Source organism: Rattus rattus, chromosome 2 (genome assembly GCF_011064425.1).
Source record: "Rattus rattus isolate New Zealand chromosome 2, Rrattus_CSIRO_v1, whole genome shotgun sequence".
Taxonomy (NCBI): domain Eukaryota; kingdom Metazoa; phylum Chordata; class Mammalia; order Rodentia; family Muridae; genus Rattus; species Rattus rattus.
The window spans coordinates 229,415,732-229,440,894 of NC_046155.1; the positions used below are offsets into that span (position 1 = coordinate 229,415,732).

General features: G+C 43.9%; 1 protein-coding gene across 1 annotated transcript in view; it reads right to left on the bottom strand.

Annotated features, from left to right (window-relative positions):
- Positions 1–234: 234 nt before the first annotated feature.
- Lrp11 (LDL receptor related protein 11) overlaps positions 235–25,163 on the bottom strand; it is a 29,666-nt gene continuing 4,737 nt past the window's right edge. Inside the window, exons 2-7 of the mRNA XM_032895012.1 lie at positions 22,663–22,823; positions 19,199–19,340; positions 14,016–14,141; positions 10,985–11,194; positions 8,166–8,261; positions 235–2,008 (exon numbers count right to left, since the gene is read on the bottom strand). Coding sequence (XP_032750903.1) covers positions 1,854–2,008; positions 8,166–8,261; positions 10,985–11,194; positions 14,016–14,141; positions 19,199–19,340; positions 22,663–22,823 — 890 coding nt within the window. The 3' untranslated portion in view covers positions 235–1,853. The remainder of the gene's footprint in view (positions 2,009–8,165; positions 8,262–10,984; positions 11,195–14,015; positions 14,142–19,198; positions 19,341–22,662; positions 22,824–25,163) is intronic.

Below are 25,163 nucleotides of genomic sequence, written 5' to 3' on the forward strand. Positions count from 1 at the left end.
GAGGGAGAATGTAAAACAGAGACTCACTGATAAGATGACTCTTATAAGCCTCGCCCAGGCTCCAGATAAGGAGCACGAACTACCTAGGGCAGGATCTTCTCCAGCAGACTTCATACGGCTTGGGATGACTCCCTACAACCTTCGTTTCCCTTGGTGAAAACAGAGTTGGTATGATTAAATCCAAATGTTACAGTTTGGGCAAATCTAGTAACCTAGAATTTATAAGACAGGATCTTTTTTAAAGGCATAAGAATAAAATAGTTTATTAAAGGACTGGAACATACAAGGCATCTTTTCTCAAGTACTTCAAAACAAAAGCAATACTAGATTGTAGTTAGCGTCTTTTTATATAAAAGATGTGCAGAAAGAAACATGCCTTATCAGTTTCTATTCACTGGGTATGGCTATAGGTGACCTCTATAAAAGTGAGCCGGACATCATCACAGAGTGTAGGTGAGTTCACTCACACCGTTCATCTCTATTGCTCAGCTCTAAACAGTCAGAAAAGGCTAGAGTTAGAGTCTCGAGAGACAAAAGCAAACATTTGTTTTTCTAAAACTACCCTTTTATTAATACATTTCAATAGGTTATATTCCCTCACCAAAATCAAACCCCTTGTTAAAGGGGCCACCTACTTTACATTGAGTCTAAAGTAACGAGACTACGAGACTACGGTGTTTTTCAGTGTTTTGTAATGTTTGCCACTTAGGGTAAAGAAACTGGGAACATTGTGATTATAAATGGGCACCACACTGTGCAGTCCCCTCAGAGTGACCTCTAGAGTGCATAACCTGGCACTGAGTGGGCGACAGGAAAGTCTACCTTTACTGTCTACAAACTTAAAGATGCTAAATGGATGCTAGTTTCCTACAAAGGCGCATTTGTGCAAAAGTGCTTCCTGCTTTGTAAATACATCCTGACATTAGCTGATTGTACGTTGTAACATTTTAATAACATAAAGAATGGTGAGGGCAGGGGTATAGATCAGTGGTAGAGTGATTGCCTAGCACAAACAGGCTCCTGGGTCCCTCCAGCCCTGCAGAACACATGAAGGGAAGCCTCTGGCTCATCCCATTGAAAAGCCTGTGACACCGGGACTTGGTGACACTTTCACAAACACCCAGACATCGCTGTTTGGATTGATAATTTGCACACACTACTCCACACCAAGAAGCAGCACTGTGCAGATTGTCCTCACATATCCCATGGCCAGGATTCTATTTGCTTTTGTCTGCCAGGTCCTCTCCTTTGCTGCCAGCTTGCTCTCTTTTCATGACCACCTACAGTCGCCCCTAACCAAAAGGGATTCTTCCAAGGTCAGCCAGATGTGGTAGCTACTACCATGGTCTGATGTCAGAAGCATAGGGTGGGTCAGGGTGGAGAACCCATATTCCCCCACTGTAGGACATTGCTGAGCTATTCAGGATGTTTATAACATCCAGACATGCCATTGGTAACGTCTCACTGAGTGTAAATTCACTTAAGGTCCCTTCTCAGAGGTATTTGGCAGAGGAAAGGAAAGTGGAGCTCATGAGAACTCAGTGGAGAAGAGGGCCAGAAGACAAGGGAAGTTGTTAGGGGCCAGCAGTTGGCACCTCACAAATGAAAGGCAGGACTTCCCTCTGTCACCTCGTGACGTGCTCTCTGTCTCAGCAAGCAAGCTTCCATCTCACGAATTCCTCTCTACCCTTTAAGACACTGTCCATCCCCGGAAAACGATTTCAGGATAAACCAAGGCTTGTGTTTGCACCGTCTTCTAGCACAGTTCAAAAACAGAGTGTCTTAATGATAGAATCCAAAGAACAGATCGTAAGTGGTGCCCATCCCTGCCCCCAGCCACGCAAATAACTTTATTACAGATACATCCCATTGATGAGGTAGTCGGATTCCTCAGATGTAATGGGACGGGCTTTCTTAAGTTTCTGCTTCACCAGTCGGAGTCGGCATGTCACCATGAGAAGTAACAAAGCAGTGATGGCCAGACCCAGTGCCAGGGGCAGCACTGCACCTATGCGAGGTTTGAAAAAGAAAGTGTCGGTAAGTGGTTGGCAACAGTGGTGGCTACTGGCTACTATATGACACTTGGCATGCATTATTGTACCCCATCCGAAAAACTCCAGTCGATGCTAGTTTCACTGTTGCTTTCTGATTAAGGCACAGGGAAGTTAATTCCCCTGAGTACGTGTAGTCTTGAACCAAATTCTCTACCGGGTTCTTACAATTTTTTTTTTCTTTACAAAACTGGCATCAGGAGTACATTGCAGCGACATCAACCTTATCTCCAACTATACTAGAGACTGTTAGCATGAGGAATGTTTTCACTAGGGTCATACATGACAGGTATAGCCACACGCAATCATCTTCTCATTAGCTATAGTCTAACACCTGATTTCTGGTAGAGCTTAAGATATTCACTTACAGGGCATCAGAGATGGTGCTAAAGATAAGAGCACTTCCTGAGGACCCAGGTTCAATTCCCAGCACTCACACGGCAGCTCACAAGCATCTGTAACTCCAGTTCCAGGGAATTCGATGCCCTCTTTTGGCCTCCACAGGTACCAAGCACTTGTGTGGTACCGAGACATACATGCAGGCAAAACACCCACATACATAGTGAGATTAAAATTTTAAATTATCATTTTTTTAAATCAAGGGAACATACTATCCTCCAGTCGACCATTTATTGAAAACTAACCTCAAATATGCTGGTATACTTGGTCAGCTCTAAAAACATATGCATATAGGCACACTAAACAAACCAAGCAGATTGTGTGTGTGTGTGTGTGTGTGTGTGTGTGTGTGTGTGTGTGTGTGTGTGTGTAATAAAAGGAGGCCATGGATTTCCCAGGGGTGGGGGAAGCATGGGAGAAATAGGGCGCTGATATCATTACATTTTTTTTTTTTTTTTTGGTTCTTTTTTTTCGGAGCTGGGGACTGAACCCAGGGCCTTGCGCTTCCTAGGCAAGCGCTCTACCACTGAGCTAAATCCCCAACTCCGATTACATTTTAATTGAAACTAAAATTGTAAAAATCTGCTGGTGTAATGTTGGCTACTGGTTTTCCCATGGGGCTGGTCCTATGTAGTAGACCAGCGTAGCCTATAGTCTTCCAGAGTCTGGAAGAGGCCTGGTAGATCGGTCTCCAATCACAGCAGTCTCTATTCTTAGTTCACTCTACACTGGTGGAGGGCCAGTTTGTGATATGGTGGGACGATTTTTAGTTGCGCCCTCTTGCAACTGGGGAAACTAGAGGAGCCAATATAGCCATGTGCCGCTCTATTCTGAAACATTTCATTCTGTTTACTTATCTGTGTTCATTAATAGCTTTCCGTGTGCCAGACACTGGCCTAAGGGCTACTAATCAAAAATAAGCAATTTTTGTATTGGTTGCCTACAAAAATACCTAGCCCCAAGGATACGATAATACTAAGTGCTGAATTTATAGCTGAAGTAACTCAATGCTCACAACCCCACAAGCTGGTACTAATGTACCCATTTTACAAACAATGAAAACTGAGGCATCTAATACCATGTCATCTGTGGTGGAATACCCCCCACCCATTCAGTACAGAGCCTGTGGTCTAGCCCCTACAGTGCTGATTTCTACAACAGGGATGTGAGAACATGTCTGAGTAACTTAAATCTGAGTAGATAGGCATCTATTAGAAAGACTACAGTGTGGCTAGAGAGATGGCTCAGCGGTTAAGAGCACTGACTGCTCTTCCAGAGGTCCTGAGTTCAATTCCCAGCAACCACATGGTGTCTCACAACCATCTGTAATGGGATCTGATGCCCTCTTCTGGTGCGTCTGAAGACAGCTACAGTGTACTTATATATAATAAGTAAATCTTTTAAAAAGAAAAAGAAAGACTACAGTGAACTATTGTTACGATGACAGAGTTGTGTTTGAAACTCTAATAGTGGGGAGAAGTGTCTGCCTATAGGTAAGATTTTGCTAGCGTGATTTGGGTCTTATGTGGGAGCTCAGTTTGGGAAAGGAGGAAGATAAGTTTGTTACATGTTTGTTCTTGAATATATATGTGTACTTTGGAGCATTTTCTGATTAACGTGCCTATAGGATGGTAGTTCTCAACTTTCCTAAGGTTGCAACCCTTTAAAACAGTTCTGGGTATCTGCCTGTGGGCAGACCCTCCGGAGAAGAGGAGTTTCACATATTTCTGATGGCCTCAGGTGACTCTTTTATTCAACCCCAAAAGGGCTGCAACCCACAGGTTGAAAGATCACAGTTGTAGGGGAGTCCAGCAGTATTCCCTGAAGCTTCTCAGTGATCTGGTCTAGGTACCTAGAGGCCGTCAGCATAGAGGCCTTGGCTGCTGCAGGGAACGTGAGATCAATAGAGAGAAAGGAAGACCCAACAGGAGCCGGCTCCACGGACAGGAGTCAGAGGAGAAAGAGAAAGGCAGCAGAGGTCAGAGGTCAGAGTGGCTCAGGCATAGCATGCTCTACAGGGTGGGGCCTGGGAGTCCACTGGATTAGCAAACAGAAATTTATTTACAGGAGACTGGGCTACTTAATGTTTTGTGCACTGAAAGAGACACGTTTGCTTGCAGCCACAGAGGCTACGAACCTGTGGTGAGAGGGAGACTAAGAGATGACCACAAAGTACAGCCGAGGAGATGGCTACATCAAGATTCAGGGGAGGCAGCCATGGATGGGAACACCTTTCTCCTGGAGGAAAAGAAGAGCGGGTGGGATGAACAGACCAGTCTGTTTGAGGATTGGTAGCTGTGGTAGTTCCCTCTAGACCGCTTTCATTTTAGGCACTTAAAACTGGCCTCAGATACAGCCGGCCTCATCTTGACACGACCTGGAGCTGATCTCACACTAAAGGACTTTAAAAAACTGCAGGTTAATATCAGAATACAAAGAACAGCCCTGTGTCTAGAGCATAAGGAAGAGTGTGGAAGTTACTTTAGTGTCCACAGGTAGCAATCAAGTCTTAAGGTAAGGAAACTGGCAGCCAATGCACAGCTTAGAAACTGGTTCTAGAACCACCTCCTATTCCACAGCCCTGCAGTCTGGAAACATCCAGAACCCACTTCTCCTCCTTGCATGTGACCTGGGGGTGGGGGGATTACAGCCACAGCTGGCTCCTAGTGCCATCCTGATGAGAGACGTTTTCAAAGGATTAAGTGGCCTACAAGTGTCAGATCAAGACAAAGAGAGAGACTTTGTTCTCCTGATAGGAGCTCGGAAACCCCTAACCTGTTCAACTTGGAGTCCAACAGCCCCAGTTCTGCCTGTCCATGGAAGGTCTGTTTAGCCTCAGAGTCTGGGATGATCAAAAATGAAAACCATTGTTTAGGCTAAAGGTGGGGAGCAAATTTTGGGTGGACACCTCAATCTCAATCCTGACCCTGTGGCTCAGGCCCATAGAGCATGACAAAACAGGTATGAAATTCATGAAAATATCTATTTTTTCCAAATCAGGTATGAGGTTGCTAATTCCTGTTTAGGTCTCTCTCCTCTCTACTTTCCCCCTCCCTCTCCTTTCCTCCCTCCCCCCATATATAATACAGTACTTGCCAGAATACTAAAACGTATTCTTCTCCTTTTAAATTGAGTTGTGTGTCTGTGTAGTTGTTGGAGTGCTCATACCCATTTGTGTGTGGTGTTGTGGTGTATGTGTGTGAGTGTGTGTGTGTGATTGCTCTCCACCTTATTTTCTGAGACTGTGTCTCTCACTGAACCTGGAGCTGTACTGACCGGCTAGTGAGCCCTGGGATCCTCATATATCTACCTCAAAAGTGCTGGCATTACGGGCATACGCCACCACATCTGGGCTTTTCCCTGGGCACTGGGGATCTGAACTCAGGGACTCATGCTCACACAGTAAACACTTTACACATTGAGCCATCTCTCCATTGCGGCAGTGTTCTTTTCTCTTCTCTTCTCTTTCTTTCTTTCCTTTTTTGTTTTGTTTTGTTTTGTTTGTCCCCATAGCCCTGGGAACTCACTATGTAGCCCAGGCTAGCCTCACCTTTGTGGCAGTTGCCCTGTTTTAGCTTCTGGAGTGTTGCTGTTACACAGCCACCTCACCCAGCTTCTTTGCCTTTTTGTTTAGATATATGTAGTGTATATGTGTGTGTGTACATGTGTCTGCAGGTCAGCGGTCGACACTGGGTATCTTTTGTTATCTCACTCCATCTTATCTTTTTAGACAAGGTCTCTCATTAAACCCAGAGCTCATCTACTGGCTAGAGTGGCTGCTCAGTGAGCTCCAGGGACCCATCTATGGCTCCCTAGGGCCAGGGTGACATACCTGTGTGACTGTGCCTGGCTCTTCCGTGGTTGCCACAGAACATGTATACAGCAGGGGCTTTACTGACTGAGCCACTTTCCCAGCCCCTAGCTTTTTTGAAACAGGATTTTGCTATATAGTCTCTGCTAGTCACACACGTGTGAGCCTCCCTCCCACCTCTGTCTCCCAAGGTACAATCCTAAGGAGTAATGTTTAGTTGACATAGTTTCCTCAGTGCTTTCAGTTTGGGTGATATGAAATTATTTTCCCCCCAATTCCTTATAAACTACAGTGATAGGGTTGTTAGTAACCATCTAAGGTGAACCCTCTCTTACGGATACCTATGCTTAAATGTGTATTAAAATGTTTTAGTAAATTGTAGCTCTGTATCATAAAAAAGTTCTAAGATGATGAAATATCTGGTCTGCTTGTATGAGTCGGAATAATATTTCAAAGCATCGAAACTAGGGAGGGTAGCAGTGAATTAGAACTGAGCCTCCAGAGACAGTGGCATGGCTCCACTGTTGACGGGTGACAGGGAGTCTAATTCTAACACTTGGAGACAAGCCCCATTCAGGAGGGCAGCAGTCTGCAGGGGGATGCAGACGGGCATCTGACATCTGTACTTGTGCTCAGACATCAGTTGGGTAAGAATTGCATTTTGGTATTGTCCAGCTATGAAAAGGAGACCAGAGATGTTGTACAAACACTACAAAGAATATTCTAGGGCAAGAATACAGCTTCACCCATGTTCAGATAGATTAGGAATTCCGTTTTGTTCTGCTAGGTCTTTTTTGCCGTTTTGGCATTCAGGATTCAGGCCCTCTCTACAGGACTGTCAGTGTGCTTCCCTTCCAGTGATGGAGCTGTCCTTTCAGGCATCAGTGTCCCCCTGCCTCAGGAACTTTCCACATTCCTGTCATGTTCTGTCATTAAGAGCACACAGTCTCTTCCTCATGCCTCTCCTTCACACATAACTCAACCTTAACAGCCATCATTACATCTGAACCATGTAGTACATGCTAAACACTGCTGTGTTCACCTACCACAGCCTCCCTGTGAGGCAGGAATAGTCACTACTGTCACCTTCGCCCAAAGTCACTGGGGCACAGAGGGAAGAATCTGGCTGGTTAGGTTGAGTACCAGAGCCAGAATTTCAACTGTGGTGTCTGATCAGTCCTGGAACTAGCTCTGTAGACCAGGCTGGTCTCGAACTCCTGATCCACCTGCCTCTGCCTCCTGAGCGCTGAGATTAAACGTGTTCGCCATCATACCTGGGTGTGCCTGTATTCTTAGCCTCCATGTCACAAGTGTGACTTTTCCCACATTGTGATCCCTGGAAGTGTATGGGAAAGATAAAGTAAGAGCTGGTGACAGTAGGTTGCTGTCACGGGCACCATGATGTACTGTGACCTTGAAGATAAGACAATTCTGATCAGTGGACTACTGCTTCAACATGAACTCTCAAGTGTAAGAGAATATCTTATGCATTGTATGGACAAATCACCTGTCAATTAAAAAGCCTCTGGCCTACGGGAAAGGATAGAATAGACGGGACGTCTGAAAGGCAGAAGGAATTCTGAGATAGAGCCAGGAGTGGGAGGAGTTTCTGGAGAAGATGTGGGAAGACAGACACACGATACCCGAGCAGAGGCAACCAGCCACGTGGCAGAATGTAGATTAGTATAAATGGGTTATTTTAAACTAGTAGTTAGTCAGGGAACGAGCCTAGGTATTTGTAAATAAATTGTGAGTCTGCGTCATTACTCTGGGAGCTTGGGGCTGGGAGGGAAAACAGTCTGTCTTGCAATACTCATGGCTCCACCTGACATCTAGCCAAGGCTTAGGCAGGCGGTCCCATGTGCCTCACAACTCAGTAGTGTGTTTCCAAGGTATACACTGACCTGCTTCTGGGGCTGGGTGCTCCCCTCGTGCTTGGTCACTCTTAGACTTGAGATCGTATTTTTCTTCTTCTTGATTCTTTCCTGAGGAATTACTGTCTATGGAAAGCAAACAGACATATGCTAAAGGGACATTCAAGGCCACAGGAAGTAGGAAAAAGGTTTTCTACATGATGCACATTAAATGTAGAACTACAGTTTATTTATTTTTTTAATTCAGGTATGTGTATGACATGCATGGGGGTGCCCACAGAGGCCAGTTGTGAAATCTCCTGGTGTACGTACTGGGAACCAAACTTGAGTTCTCTAGTTGACCACTCATTAATCTCTTCAGTCCCTTGTTTACTTTTTAGAAGATGGACCTTGGCACCTTTAGGAGGCTGGCCATTTCAAGATGGAGCCGAACGTCTCCTTCTCTGCAACTGGCTGTCAGAGACTCACTGAGGTGGGTGATAGACGCAAGCTTTACGCTCTCTATGAGAAGCGCCTGGTCACAGAAGCAGCGGCCGCCGCTGAGTGAGGAATACATGGGTTATGTGTTTGGAAGCAGTGGTGAGAATGACAAACAAGGTTTCCCCATGAAGTGTGAGGTGTCCTGACCCATGACACAGTGCGCCTGCTGCTGAGTAAGGGGCAGTCTCATTACAGACCAAGGATAACTGGAGAGAGGAAGCGCATGTCTGTTCAAGGATGCATTGTGGGTGCCGTCTGAGCGTTCTCAAACTTATATTCTTGCTTATTGTTAAAAGTGGGGGAAGGATATTCCTGGACCGACGAATATCACTGTGCCTCAGTGGTTAGTGTACAAAAGAGCTAGGAGAACCTGAAGGTTTTTGATCTCTCTAAGGAAGACGATGTCCACCAACATGCTGCTTGAAAGCCCTCAAAGGAGGTAGGAAGCCCAGGACCACAGCGCCCAAGATTTGGCAAACATTATTCGACACATCCTGTGACTCAGGCACCGATATATTGAAGACACGATGCGCTAAGTCAAGTGAGGAAGGGGCTGCAGGATGTGCTAAACTATAGCCAAGGAGACCAAGGCTCCAAGGAAAAACACCACAAAACAGATACAGATTGCCAAGAGCTGTGGGCTGTGGCTGCTGAGCGCCCTCCTTCAGAGTCCAGCCAGAGATAAGCACTGAAGAGCAACAAGAGTTCCTTTTGAACCTTTGGCCTCCTGGCTGCTGCACCTGGTTCCCCTGCCTCCCCTCGGTCTGGACTCTCCCAGATGTTCCTGCCTCTGGCTGTGGCTTCCCACATATCCATAATAAACTTTCTCTTCCACCATAAAAGTAAAAAAATAAAAAATAAAAAATAAAAAATAAACTCGTAAAAAGAATAAAAAGTGAATGATCAGACTTGAATCTCGAAGTAAATAATAATGTCCTTAAAGCTGGTGGAGTCGTTTACTATGTATGAGGCTCTGAGTTGGACTCCCAGTGTTATATAAAAAAATAAGTAAATAAATGTCCTAAAAACAAAGACCTTTTATATAACAGTTGCCCCAAAGATGAGCTATGGTCTGAGGCGTTGGCATATTTAGTAGAGGAAGAACATCACACCTGTATGCAGAATTTTTTTTGTGCAGCTCAGCACCTCGAAGGACTTGGCTGATCTGTTACAGAACCCACCAGTTCTTGAGTTGCCAATAACTGGAGCCTATGTAAACGGGCACACAACGCGCCTTTATACCACTCTGTAGGCCTGGAAACCCGATTTCCTTCCTCCAGCTACAAGAAGACAGCATTGTTAAGGAGTGGCTTGGACCACACAGAGAACAGGCCCTGCAGCTGCAGCCACATTGATGACAGTCTGGCCTTTGTGCCACGAGGCGCTGAGCAAACACAGGCCACACTGGAGCTCTGTACTCCCAAATGCCGGGGGCTCAGGGCGTTCTAGGCACGCGTTCACTGTGTAACCAAACATTTATACGTGCCCTATATAATCTTTAAAAACCTGTTTCTGAGGCCGAGGGTGTATTTCAGTGGGTCAGTATGCTTTGCATATAGAAGGCCCTGACTTTAACCCTCATCACACATACAAAAAACGGTGCCTATCACTGAACACATACAGAGATTGTTTTTCTTGTCATTAGTCCCTAAAAAATACAGTATAAGAACTACTTATTTAGCTCTTACATTATGTAAGGAATGATATGTAATTTGGAGGTGGTTTACAGTGTACAGGAGGATGTGTATAATGCCATTAACTTTTCTTACAGTTGTTTATTTTGTATGTAAGTAGGGAGCGGGCATGCATGTATGCCATGGCTATGTGTAGAGGTCAAAGGAAAATCTGCACCACTCAGTTCTCTCCTTCTACCAAGTGAGGCTGCCTTGGGTGTGGAACTCAGGTTGTCAGGATCTGCAGCAAGTGCCTGGATTCACCAAGCTGTCTCACAGCCCAGTATTGCTACTTTTATACACGGGACTTGAGCATCTTTGAACTTTGGTTCTCACCAGTCCTGGACTCATCCCTCAGGGACAGCAAGGGAAGATTTTTTACCAGGCATTGCTTCCCATTAGTCAACAGTTCATTTCTGCTCAGTGCTGGGGTTCAAATCAAGGTCTCTGGACACGAGACAAGACATCTTCCACTTACACACAGCTCCGGAATGCCTTAATTGTAAACTCATTGGTACAAATGTCAGGGTTGTTTTTTGTTTTGTTTTGTTCGGCCAAATTCTTCATTTCAATTTTCATCATTTCGTCTTTGGGGCACATTTTTCTGATGGTCTTCAAGCATTACATAAAACTTTGAACCATATTAACATCAATGAATGAGAGACTAATCATGGATTGATCATGTTGAATCCTTACCTGGCTGGACAGGGTTGATCTGACTCTCTGGCGCCTTCTGGGTGGGCTGGATCCTCTTCTCTGGGTGGGATACAGTAGCTGGTTGGTTGTGGGTAGTGGCTTTCTGGGATTTCTCCAACCAGGGGTCTCCTTCACCTTCATTTAATCCTGTGGCTCCTGGCTGGGCAGAAGTAGCCACTGTGTGTGTCACCAACTTGCGGTCAAGAGCCACTGTGGAAGAACTCAGTTACTTGCTGGGTTCCCTTCCTTCCTTCCTTCCTTCCTTCCTTCCTTCCCTCCCTCCCTCCCTTTCTTTTTTCCGTGTGTGTGTGTGTATGTGTGTGTGTGTGTGTGTGTGTGTGTGTGTTCTACATGCTTTTCCTGTTATTATTAAACACATATAACAATCATTAAATAATAGTGCACCCCCTTTGGAGCAGATATCTGCAGATCTATGAAGATCACTATGCAGATGTATGCAGATACACTGTCTTGTAGTGATGCTATATAGACAAATAGATGACTTCTTAAGTCTTACGATCCTATAAGAATTCCTAAAATTATAACAGTGATTATTAAGCTCTTTTATAGTTGGATTGCTATTACGTCTTTCTCTGGTAATTAAAACTGCAGTGAGAACTCTGCCAGTCTCCCAAGTGTTACCAGTTAATTGCTCTTAGATGGTAACCAGACTTTCTCCTACTCAGAGCACATTCCAAGAGGTTGTAAAGCAATTAACCAAACATCATAAAAAGGGAACTAATGATTTATTATAGGTGCTAGGACAGAGGATAAAATATCGACTGGGTTTATCTATACAAAACTTCACTAATAACTTAGTTATGGTTTTAAACCTTCAATGAGCCTATGGAGCTGTGACAGGTGATGGATGTTTAGCCAGATAATTACTCCTGATGGTATGCATGTAAACATTCTGTAGTAAAATTCTATTTCAATTTATGATTTGATTTTTTTTGTGTGAACTTGTGATGAACTTTGTAACATGTGATCATGTATTCTGAATAATGTTTAAGTGCTGAGGACAAAGAGAAGAGTCAGAACTCAGCTGAGGAGAACTGAGCTAAGAAGGGCTGAGCAGAGGAGAACTGAGCTGAACAGAGCTAAGGAGAGCTGAGCTAAGAAGAAATGAGCTGAGAGAGAACTGAGTTGAGTAGGAGTTTTTAGACAGAACACTTTTTAGACAGAACTGAACTCAAGAAGAACTTAGAGAAAAGGCATTGAGAATAAGAGCATTGTTGGGACATCAGAGCAGGAGGAAAAAGCAAGATTAGAAGGAAAATGCAGAGTGGAATAACTGAGAAACTATAGGTTACATAATAAACTAAGAGAGCAATGTGCAGAATGCAGGTGGAAAGAGGAAAAAAGAAGAAGCTGTAGAGAGCAGAAGGAGCAGGCAGGATTCTCCTTACCATGGGGCAGAAGAGGTCATTTCTTAATAACAAGGCAGACTTAGTCTTATTCAAAGGAACAAGTCCCCCCCGCCCCCTTTTTTCTTTTTACAACCTTGGGTTTAATTCATTTCGCTAAAAGGGTAGAAGCTTTTTCTTTTTCTATGCAATAAAAATTGGAGCTCATTTTTTCATCCAGAATGAGTGAGTTCTTTCTGCACTTGTTTGTGCTTGGTCTTTTGCTCCATATGCATATGTAAGTATGGATGTGTGTGTAAGTATGTAAGTGTGAGAATGTATGCATGTGTGTAAGAATGTAATTGTGAGAATGCATGTAAGCTGAACCCACTTGCTTTGAGTAGAAATGTATAAATGCACATTCATGAATCTATATATGAACCTACATATATATGAACCTACATAAGTTTATGCATATTTGCCTAAGTAAAAGTTTTTCCTTTGGCAAGCACTATTCACTACTCTTGGTTCAATAGAAGTTTATTGCTCCAACCTTCTCCCTAGCCTGACAAGCAAGAGGCATAGGGACAAAAGGGAAAAGTCTCCAGCAAGTAATCCTCTACTTTATCTCCTGCTGTTTTAGAATGAGGTGCTAAATGCCAGAGACTGCAGTTTCTGGCCTCAGAGGAACACAGAAGGCAGGTCAGTTACAGTAGCAGAGCATAGTGACTTAGACATAGATAAGTAAATCAGCTACAGTAACATAGTAACTTAGACTTAGATAAGCAAACTTATTATTATACAGCAACCCTAAGTATCTTGTAAGACAAAGTCTTACCCTCCGCCCACCCTCTTCCCCCTCCAATGCCTCAAGAAGAACGAGCAAGAAAGAAGACTAATGCTGGGGCTGGCCCCCGGCAATATTTAAGACTATTCTCTCCCTCAGCTAAGACATGCAGAGCCCACTAAAACTATTGCTTAATTTCTAAATAGGCAATGTGTTCTTTCCTCTTTCCTAACATGGACAAGGTCACATTCCATATTATATTCATGGATTTCTGTTTGTTTTTGTTTTTCCAGTCTCTCTACTTTGTTGTAATTGGGTCAGAATTGTTGTAATTAGGACCTCATGCATTCTAAGCGAGCACTAGACTACTGAGCTATATCCTCAGTTCCTATACCTTATGTTTTGAGACGCCCCCCTCACCACTTCCTTCCTTACACCAGACATTATTGGCTTATTTACCACAGCCCTACCCCAGTGTGTCATAAACAATCCCTAATGAGGTCAGCTACACGGAAGACTCTCTCTCTCTCTCTCTCTCTCTCTCTCTCTCTCTCTCTCTTTCACACACACACACACACACACACACACACACACACACACACACACCCCACAAGGCAACTATTAATGTACTTCAGTTTTTTTTTTTTCAAAGTGTGTTAGACTACATGGTGGAGATTAGAGGACACTTGTGGGAACTGATTATCTCTCCCCACTACATGGGTCCTGGGGCTTGAACTCGGATCCTTAGGCTTCAGCAAATGCCTTTATTCACTGAGTCATCTTGCTAGCCCCACTTCAGTTTTTCAAAAGTGCATGTTATGAGATATTTTACAGACACTGACCTGCCTATGCCACCCCTTCCAGATCCCTGCCTGACAAAACCGTGTAACTGACTCACAGTTTTGACAGAAGTCTTCGTCAGAACCGTCTGGACACTGCCTCACGCCATCACACGCCAAGGCGATGTCAATGCAGCAGCCATTGTCACAGAAGAAATGGTATCGCGAGCAAGCACTGGAGCATCCTGTTTGTGAACAAGTCTCAGGTCACAGGGATGCAGGGCAAGTTAACACCCCCTGTCAGGATGACTTAGGGGAAGGGGACACCAAACAGGGTGAAGTGGCAGGGATAGTGACGTGACAGAACTGGCACAACAGGCCAGAGGGTCCTTCTGTCAACTCTCACTGGTCTCTCAGTGCTGCCCCAGAGCTCTCTGCCTGAAGGGTGTTCTTCAAACCTTTGCTGTCCTGGTTCCTTTGACCTCCGCTTCTCTGGCATCCATTCACTTGTTCATCCATCATGGGGGCCCCAGTCTCAGGTGGGTCACCTGACACTATCCCAACCATTGATGACTGTGCTTCAGGAGCAGCCCCATGTTATGTAGTCTGTGTCCTGAAGTCTTGCTTGTTCACTATTTTTTTTTTTTTTTGAGATAGGGTTTCCTTATGTAGACTTGGCTATCCCAGAATTAGCTCTGTGAACCAGGCTGATGTCAAACTCACAGAGATCCGCCTGCCTCTGCCTCCTGAGTGCTGGGATTAAAGGTCTGCACGGCACCACTAGGAAATTTCTTCTAAGACTTTTTTTTTTTTAACTAGATTACCTTTCTGCTGTTGACTCCTAAGAGTAGACAATCAGACTGCTAGTGTCGTAGAGGACGTTCTATAGCTACTGGGTGGAGTGAATATATTTTAGTGAAATGATGGTATGTAGGTTGATGTCATTATGCAGGTGAAGGTAGGTACAGGATAGAACAAGGCTTGTCATTGGACAAGAAGGATGGGCGGGAGAAAAATTTTAAAGAGGCAGAGGAGACTGGAGCAAGGAGGCAGAGGAGAGAACATGGTGGTGTATGTTAAAATTCTTCTCTGCACATATTACAAGTTGTTACGACTGTTCTTAAGGGATGGATGTGTACAGGATTTTGTGTTGTCTAGATGGGCAAATTATATCTTATCTAGGTGGGCCATTTATATCCTTATCAACTGGTTGTAAATGTATTGTGTGGATGTACTGTGGATTGAGAATTTAACATGTAAATCTGATTGTTGGGTTACAGTTTGTTGAGTCTTGGTTTTACCGAGTGGCTGGAACCAGAGAGTTGGAGGCTAGCAGAGAGCACCGGGAGAGACACTCATCTGAGAGGAATTAGCACTCATCCCGATGGCCCTTTGCAGCTGGAACTAGAGACCACTAGGGTACAAGGTCTGCCACTTTTTTTTTTGTTTTCACCACAACATGGTATTTTTCCCTCTTGGGAATTTCAGGAGCTTCCAATCTGCAGTGTAATTCACAGGAGCCACAGACGTTTCCTTGAAAGGCGTTTTTCTCCACTTTTGATCAAGTCAACCTTGCTAAATAACAATCAGATGGAGCCTGGAGAGATAGATGGCTTGGGGATTAAGAGCACTGGCTTTTTCCAGAAGACCAGAATCCACATGGCAGCTTACAACTGTATGTAACTCCAGTTTCAGGGGATCCATCCCCTGTGCACAGGCATGCATGCAGGCAAAAGCACCAATTCACATAAAATTCAACAACACACACACACACACACACACACACACACACACACACACACATACACACACACACACACACACACACACACACACACACACACACACACACACACACACACACACACACACACACACACACACACACACACACACACACACACACACACACACACACACACACACACACACACACACACACACACATATATAAATTGAATATATATACATAAATATGCACATACACACACATACACACACACACACACACACACACACACACATACACACACACACATACACACACACACACACACACATATACACACACATGTATAAATTGAATATATATACACATAAATATGCACACACACACACACACACACACTCTCTCTCTCACATATTTGGTCACACACACACACACACACATATATATGAATTGAATATATATACACATAAATATGCACACACACACACTCTCTCTCTCACATATTTGGTCACACACACACACACACACATACACATATATATGAATTGAATATATATACACATAAATATGCACACACACACACACACACACACACACACACACACACACACACATATTTGGTCTTTCAAGATAGGCTTTCCCTGGGAAGCCTGGGCTGTCCTGGAACTTACTCTGTAGATCAGGCTTGCCTCCATCTCACAGATATCTGCCAGTCTCTACCTCCTGAGCAGTAGGGTTAAAGGTGTGCACCACCATACCCAGCAAAAATAAATGTAATAATACAGACCAAGCCAAGCCAGATAACTCTTGCGTGATAGGTATGAAAGGCATCCAGCTAGAAGCTGGTCTTAAGGAGTCCTTATTTATTATTTATTTCTTATTTATTTATTTACTTTTACTGTATGTACTAGTGAACTGACTGCATGCATATCTGTGTGAGTGTAAAGGATCCCTTGGGACAGGAGTTACAGACAGTTGTGAGCCGCCATGTGGGTGCTGGGAATTGAGCCCCTGCCCTCTGGAAGAGCAGCCAGAGCTCTTAACTGCTGAGCCATCTCTCCAGATCCATGGAATCCTACAATCTGATGGTGACAGGATGGTCTAAATGGCTCTTTCGGGAGCATGGCTGGCAGATCACATGACATTCCACTAACAGCAAAAGCTAAGCAGAGTTGATAAGCACAAACGGAATCTAACACCTATTTTATTGAAGAGCTATCAACAAAAAGACTGGAAAGTGACCCTGTCCGGGTGCAAGGTGATTCGGAGAGCGATTGATCCTAAATGAGAAAGTAAAGAAAGGAAATAATGTAGGAGCTGCTGAGACAGCGCTCCTTGGTCTCCTTGAGAACTTAGGCCTGTAGAACCAGCGACAGCCACCAGGGGGAGGAAGTAGAAATGAGGGCTCTAATCACTAAGCAATCTTACTCAAGAGACAGGAAAATCCCAGACTGCAGGGTTCTCTTTACTTCTTGTGTAGTTTTAGAGACAGATCAGCATTTATACTTTATCTGTTTCTGAAATAGTGGTCTCCAAATGTTTTAAGCGTCAAAATATACACACACCTCAAATTTACTCATAAATAATTTGCATGTGCTAGTGTTCTGAGACGCTGTACCCAAGGGGGACTGCAAGATGGCTCAGTGGGTAAAGGTGCTTGTCACCAAGCTTAAAAACATGAGGTCAAAAAACAAAAACAAAAAAACAAAAAAAAAAAAAAAAAAAAAAAACATGAGGTCAACTCCAGGAAGCCACATGCTAGAAAGAGAGCAACAACTCCCGGTAAGCTGTCCCCTGACCTTCACACATGAGTGTGCATGTGCAGGCACACACATTGAGTGAATGCATGTGCACACACAGAATAAAAGGCGTCACACACTTTATTAAACACGCTGAAAGATTTCAAAAGTTTGAAAATGAGTAAAAATAGAAGTTCAAGTGTCTTGTTTTCCTGCCCTAAAATGTCCTCAGCATCAGATGGGGTTTGTCCCTATTTGAAACCACTGTTCCAGCTCATGTTGATCTCTCTCCAGCCTGCTACCAACATGCTACCTGCAGAGATGGCTCCCCGCAAGCATTCAAAAGCTGTTAGAATGGTCAATATACTAAACAACTGAACCAGTTATAGCGTGTGTGTGTGTGTGTGTGTGTGTGTGTGTGTGTGTGTGTGCCTATGTGTATGGTGTGTGTGCCCCTGTGTGTGTGTGTATGCCCGTGTGTGTGTGTGTGTGTGTGTGTGTGTGTGTGTGTGTGTGTGTGCATGTGTGTGTGTGCCTGTATGTGTGTGCCTGTGTGTGTGCCCAGTGTGTGCCCGTGTGTGTGCCCTGTGTGTGTATGTGCCTGTGTGTCCGTGTGTGTGTGTGTGTGTGTGTGTGTATGTGTGTGTGTGCGCGCGCGCGTGCGTGTGTGCCTCGCCTGTTTGTCACTGTTTATCCTTGTTATTCATCCATGACTTCATAGCATGCTCTCTAACTGAACCAGTAAGTACTCAGGTAGGGACAGCACCACATTGACTCCTCTTTTGTTGCTGTTTTATTTTGTCTTTTTATGTTGAGACAGGGATTTCTCTGTGTAGCCCTCGCTATTCTGGAACTCACTCTGTAGACCAGGCTGGTCTCAAACTCACAGAGATTTGCCTGCCTCTGCCTCTCGAGTGCTGGGGCTAAGAGTGTGCACCAGCACCACGTGGCTTCTGTGAAACTGGAGTAGGGCTTTTCTACTTTGCATATTTCAGTCTAACTGTGGTTATTAACCACACATTTTTCTTTCTTACATTTTTAAGTGGTTTATTATATAAACTATTGATATGGTTAAATCTCCTTTCTAGCCTATTACATGCCTTTCCTCTCTGCACCCCATATTTTATTTTAAATTGATGGATAATAGTATACAGATATATGGTACCTAAGGGTATGTGTTGATGTACATATAGTATACATACATGTATATATATATGTATAGTATATTTGTGTGTGTATATTCAGTATTAACTAGATCAAGTCAGTAAACAGTCTATATCACCTTATCTACTCATTTTTTTTTTGTGGTAAGAATATTTAGACTTAGTCTTTTGGCAATTTTGAGATATATATTACTACCCGCCACAGTCACCATGCACTAAACCTTACTCCTTCTACTTAATTGGAATGTTTACAAGTATTTCCTACATAATGACTCCAGCTTTTAACCACCATTCTACCCTCTGATTCCATTGGCTGGACTGTTTCAACTGTAGTGTTCAGATAAACACTTCAAACACACATATTACCTTTACATCGAATCCTCTCTCAGAAAAGCCAGGCACTGTCCTTAACAAGGTCAAAGAGGTCAGCACACAGGAACCCCTAGCTCATGGTCTATGCTCTGAGAATGTTCTCTACACTCTAACCAGTAGGGCCCAAATGGTCTTAAACATAGAACCCATGTTTGCTATTACATTTTTAGCAAGAACTTCAAGCACTGAAAAGAAGACAGAAATGTGACCCCAGCATGTGAATCCCCCGGCACCATCCTTCCATGACCAGCTGGGCTGGGCTGGCCATGGGGGACTCGATGGAAGGACTTTCTCCTCACCTCCCGGGGAGCGGAGCCTGGGAAGCACAGTCACAGATACGTTGTCGGAGCTTCTCTGACCCACGGAGTCAGTCACAGTCAGCTGGAAGACGTAGGTTCCTTCCTTCAGGTGGGACAGCTTCAGGGTTCCTGGCTGAGGCACCTGCCGTACAAACAGGTTTAGGGAAGAGAGCTTAGCACAGAGGACCCAGGGGCACACGGGAACATGTATACTACCCTCTTCCCCGAAAGGAACCACCAGCTCCTCTTTTCTCCTTAGTAAGGTTATGTAAATAACTTTGAAACAAAATGACAAACGAGAGATGACACTCCAAGGTAGAAATGACTTCTGATGTACAAACTAAACCAAAACGTTGAAATGCAAAGAAGACAGAGAGGAAGGAGGTCCTGCATGGGGGCAGTCAGTCATGTACACAAACACAGGAAAGGGCAGGCTGTGATGGTGGCACTCACATGGAAAGATGAAACAGGTGGTAAAGCCTTGCTAACAAAAGACTCATGGTGAACCAGGACACAGCTACTAACACAGTTCATGCAGCTGGCTTCGTTAACAGGCATTGGGACCAGTGTTCAGATCACAAGAGGGTGTTAACAGTGGGTCAGAAGGAACCGCAGCATACATGAGAAATTTAACTAGTTAAGGGTTTTAGATTTTACGAAGAATACACCTCTAAGAAAATCTAGATTCGGCTAGAAGGTAGATGGTCTGAAAATCAGTACAAGGGTTTTTGATACAGGAAAAAAAAAAAAAAAGATGCGTTCAGCATTTCTAAAGGGAAGTCTAGTGCCAATACATATAGCCAAGTACAGATTATCTAAGTAACAGAGCTGATGAACAAGAAGCTAGGACAGAGGTTCTCAACCTGTGGGTCATGACCCCATCAGGGTCACATATCAGATACCCTGTGTATCACATATTTACATTATGCTTCATTAACAGAAGCAAAATTACGGTTATGAAGCATCAACACAATACCTTTATGGTTGGAAGGGTCACCACAGTATGAGGGACTGTATTAAAGGGTGGCAGCGTTAGGAAGGTTGAGGACCACCAATTTAGGACATGCTGTATAAAGTGACTTTCTGCTTGGGGACACGTTAGTCGGAGAACAATGATTCTTGGGCAGTGTGCTCTAGGAAGGACTCTGAGTGAGAGGCTAGGGACGATTCCGAACAGGTCCAACCCTAAGGGTATTTAGTCACTGAACAAAAGCAGCATACTGAGATCAGGGCAGTGGGACCAACTGATGCTTTTGTTGTGGTTCCAGACGGGTACAAACTGGCTTTTCACCATCATCCTCTAAGGCAGGGTCCTCAGCCTTCCTAATGCTGCCACCCTTTAATACAATTCTTCATGTTCCGGTGACCCCCAACCATAAAATTATTTCGTTGCTACTTCATAATGTAGTTTGATGCCATTGTGCAGGTGAAGGCAGGTACAGGGTGGAACGAGGCCTGTCAGTGAACGAGAGGAAAGATGGTTGGGAGAAAAGTTTTAGAAAGGAGAGAGGCGTGAGTGAGGAAGGAGGAGTTAAGAGAACATGGCGGCAGATGTTAAGATTCTTCTCTGTGCATAGTTACAGGTTGTTATGAGTATTCTTAAGGGATGGATGTGTACAGGATTTTGTGCTGTCTAGATGGGCAAATTATATCTTATCAATTGGACCAGAGGACATTGTGAGATGTGTTCTTTCATGTGGCAACTTAATTGAGTTCAAGAGAATGTACGGTGGCAGGATGCACAAGGCCATCCACGAAATTGGGATGTGTATGCCTGGCATGGTGGCAACCAGCCAAGAGAGCTGTGAGTGAGGGCGGGCAGCCTGACAGGGTGCAGGGTGCTGTGTTGGAACAGCTCGTGGACTGCCAGAGTCAGAAAGTACTTAGGGGCAGCGTGGAGCCACTGAGATAAATTAGTGTTAGTTCCAAAGGCCGCACAGAGCCAGAACTACAGAGAGAGAGAGAGAGAGAGAGAGAGAGAGAGAGAGAGAGACAGAGACAGAGACAGAGACAGAGACAGAGAGACAGAGAGAGAGACAGAGACAGAGAGACAGAGAGAGAGAGACAGAGACACAGAGAGAGACAGAGAGAAAGAGACAGAGAGACAGAGAGAGACAGAGACACAGAGAGACAAACAGAGAGAGAGAGAGAGACAGAGAGAGAAAGAGAGAGACAGAGAGACAGAGATGGAGAGAGAAAGAGATAGAGAGAGAGACAGAGAGAGAGGAAGGGAAGGAGGGAGAGAGACAGACAGAAAGACAGAGAGACAGAAAGAGAGACAGACAGAGAGAGACAGAGACAGAGACAGAGAGAGAAAGGGGGAAGAGAAGGAGGGAGACAGATAGAGAGACAGAGAGAGACAGAGACAGAGACAGAGAGAGAAAGGGGGAAGAGAGGGAGGGAGACAGATAGAGAGACAGAGAGACAGAGACAGAGACAGAGAGAGAAAGGGGGAAGAGAGGGAGGGAGACAGATAGAGAGACAGAGAGAGAGAGAAGACAGACAGAGAGAGAGACAGACAGAGAGAGAGACAGAGACAGAGAGAATGCACAGGAACGAGTGCGAGTGCCCCCCCTTTTCTTACGGCAACATCATAACTGTAATTTTGTTCCTGTTATGAATAGTAATGTACATATCTGTGTTTTCTAATGGTCTGAGGTGACCCCGTGAAGGGGGTTGAGAACCACTTCCCTAAGGGGTGTGGTCTGGATGAAGTGTGTGATACTTAATCTGGAAGCGTTCCTCTCTAGAAGAGACTCCAACTGTCTCATGGCTGATATCGGTAGGCACCCTGTCACAAACGGTTTGTTTCCACCCACAGCAAATCTAGCTGTGACCAAGAAAGCCTGCTGGAGGGCAGGGATCAGGACAGCCCTAGGCTGCCCATCTCATTTCTTAGCACCGTGTCCATGTACACAGTCTGGAAGCTGTGTGCAATGCTTCCAGATGATGTAAAGAAAGAATTCATTCTATTATTATTGGCTCCCTCTTTATATTCCTTCCTTTCATGCTTTCTAGGCAAATTTTTTAATCCAGCGTAGCCAGGAATTGGTGACATAGTCTAGACTGGCCTTGCATTTGTGATCCTCCTGCCTCAACCCACTAAGTACTAGAATTACAGGCACATGCTATCATACTTGGCTAATACCCAAATCTTATACTAAGAAAAAAGAAAACCTTTTCTTAAAAAATAACCCAAAATTACTGAAACACAGCATAGGTCTTTTCCTCTGAGCTGAAGGAGCAAGACCCTGGCAAGCTTTCAAGCAAACAATCAAGACTGTTTACAAGCACCAAAAGGAGTTTACAGAAAAAAACCATTTTTAGGATAATCGATTTTATGATTTGTCCATTTTAAGCACACTCTGCTTGTTTATGTGCATTTAGGGACTGACAACAAAAGACATTACAGAAAACCACTTCCCAGAAACATCAGTTCTGTTAGCAGGAATAACAAGAGTCACCTTCATGTCCACTGACAACGGGTCACCCTGCTGCAGCGTCCACTCATAAAGGACAATGGCGTGGTCGTCTGTGCTTTCTCGGCCATCCAGAACTACCCCGTCTGTGGGCAGACGCAAAACCACATCCTTCCCAGCCCTGCTAACTGGAGGCTCGTCCTCACCTGTGAAAGAGGACAGACATGAGAGGCATGGCTCTCTGACTTCCCAAGTGACGAACGATAACTCGTCTGCGGAACAGATGAGTCCATCAAAAAAAACAAACAAAAAAAAAAAAAAACAAAAAAACAAAAAAAACCTCAAAGAGAATAAATGATCCAGTGAAACCTTCCTTCCTGCTAACCTCCATTGTGTTCCCTTTATACACCCAAACAATAAACCAGCAACCTATTCGGACATGGACTTTTAGCAATGATACGTGTGCAAGAGGAAGTATGGCTGGCGTACCAGCTGTCTGCAGTAGTATAGAAAGCTAATTATATATACATATATATGGATTTGTTTACTTATAAGACTACACAGTAGCTATTTAGAGGGCATCAGCTCACATTATAGATGGTTGTAAGTCACCATGTAGTTGCTGGAAATTGAACTGGGGTCCTCTGGAAGAGCACCCAACACTCTTTTTTTTTTTTTTTTAAAAAATTTTTTTTATTATACACTGTAGTTAGGTGTCCTCAGACACAGTCGAAGAGGGCATTGGATCCCATTACAGAGGGTCGTGAGCCACCCTGTGGTTCCTGGGAATTGAACTCAGGACCTTTTGGAGAAGCAGTCAGTGCTCTTAACCGCTGGGCCATCTCTCCAGCCCCCACCCCGTACTCTTAACCACAGAGCCATCTCTCTAGTCCCATTTAAAAAAATTTTTTTAATGATTTACTTTTTAAGATATGTGCATTGGTGTTTTTCTAGCATGTGTGTCTGTGTGATGGTGTCAGATCCCCTGGAACTGGAGTTGGAAATGGCCATGTGGGTGCTGGGAATTGAACTCAGGCTAGCTGGAAGAGCAACCAATGCTTTTAAAACCATTGAGCCATCTCTTCAGCTCCCAATAATATATTTTTAAAACCTTCAAAGGTTTTACATGGAAGAATCAGGAAAGCACTGAAATATCTTGCTTGTCATGAAACAAATTAATTTTACCTCTGAGGAAAAGTCATGACCATCACTGACTTTTGTTTAAGTGCATCATAGATGTGACTTCTTAGCCCAGGGAAACCCTCACAGTTTAACTTGACCTCTGAGAAAATGGATTTCTCCCCAGTTCCAGTCAGGCTAATTACACTGTGAAATGTGTTTTGAAACCAACCAGAGCTTATCCACCCAGAAATAGTCCTGGAAGCAAACAAAGGAGTGAGATAAATGTAATTTCGAATTTTCATTTTAAAAAAGTGTAATTGAGCATGTTAAGTGCTATGGGAACATTGATTCATTTTGGAAACTAAACACAGTGGGTAACACCTACGGAGGTGAAATAAGACCCACACTGAGACTGAGTGTTGCAAGATGGGACTTAATCTAGAGAAGGATGTTAGTGGACCTCAGTACCAACACCCTGCTGTGAATGGAGCTTTCCTGATAGACCTTCTGAACCTGTGCCAATGGTGCAAAGGGCACACGTGGGCTGGGAAATCCAAAACCAGCTCCTGGATGGGGCCAGAGAAGGGAAGGCAGGCCAGGACATGGAGGAAAGGCATTCTCCTTTCCAAGCTGGAGAATCAGTCATTTATTTATTTTTGTAAATTGCATCACTGAAGGAAAAAAACCACATATTCAGAATTCCAGTATGACTCTCATTATTTTTTAGTATGTGGAATCCTGTCTGTCCCATAAGATACTGATGATCAAATACAACAACAAATAATAATATATTAATTATTAATTTGATTAATAAATTAATTTTAAATTGATTAAATAGAACATCTGCATGAGAATTATATAATTGTATGTTTATAATATATAATAAAATGCATGCTGTATGTTATATAATTTATATATTATATAATTTTTTTTGAGATAGAGTTTCTCTGTGCAACAGAGCTCTCAGTTGTGCTGGACTCTCTTCATAGATCTGGATGGCCTAGAACTCACAGAGAAACATCTGCCTCTGTTTCCTGCGTGCTGTGATTAAATGCATGCGCCTTGACTGCTTCTTACTGGTAAGTTACTTGTACCATATAGGATGCTAAGTGCTCTACGGGCATCCTCTCGCTTGACATTCACTGTCCGTTTGAATGAAGCATTTATATTTCATCAACTTTATCACTGTAAAAATGCCACAATAAACATGTTATTGTTCATACTGATTGTCTAGCATGGATTATTCTAAAACAAAACAAACCCAGAACAGTGGTTCTCAATCTGTGGGTTGAGACTCCTCTGGCAATCTTCTATCTCCGAAATTATTTACATCAGGATTCACAACAGTAGCAAAATTAGTTATAAAGTAGCAACAAAGATAATTTTATGGTGGGGTGGGTCATCACAACATGAGGTTTTGTATT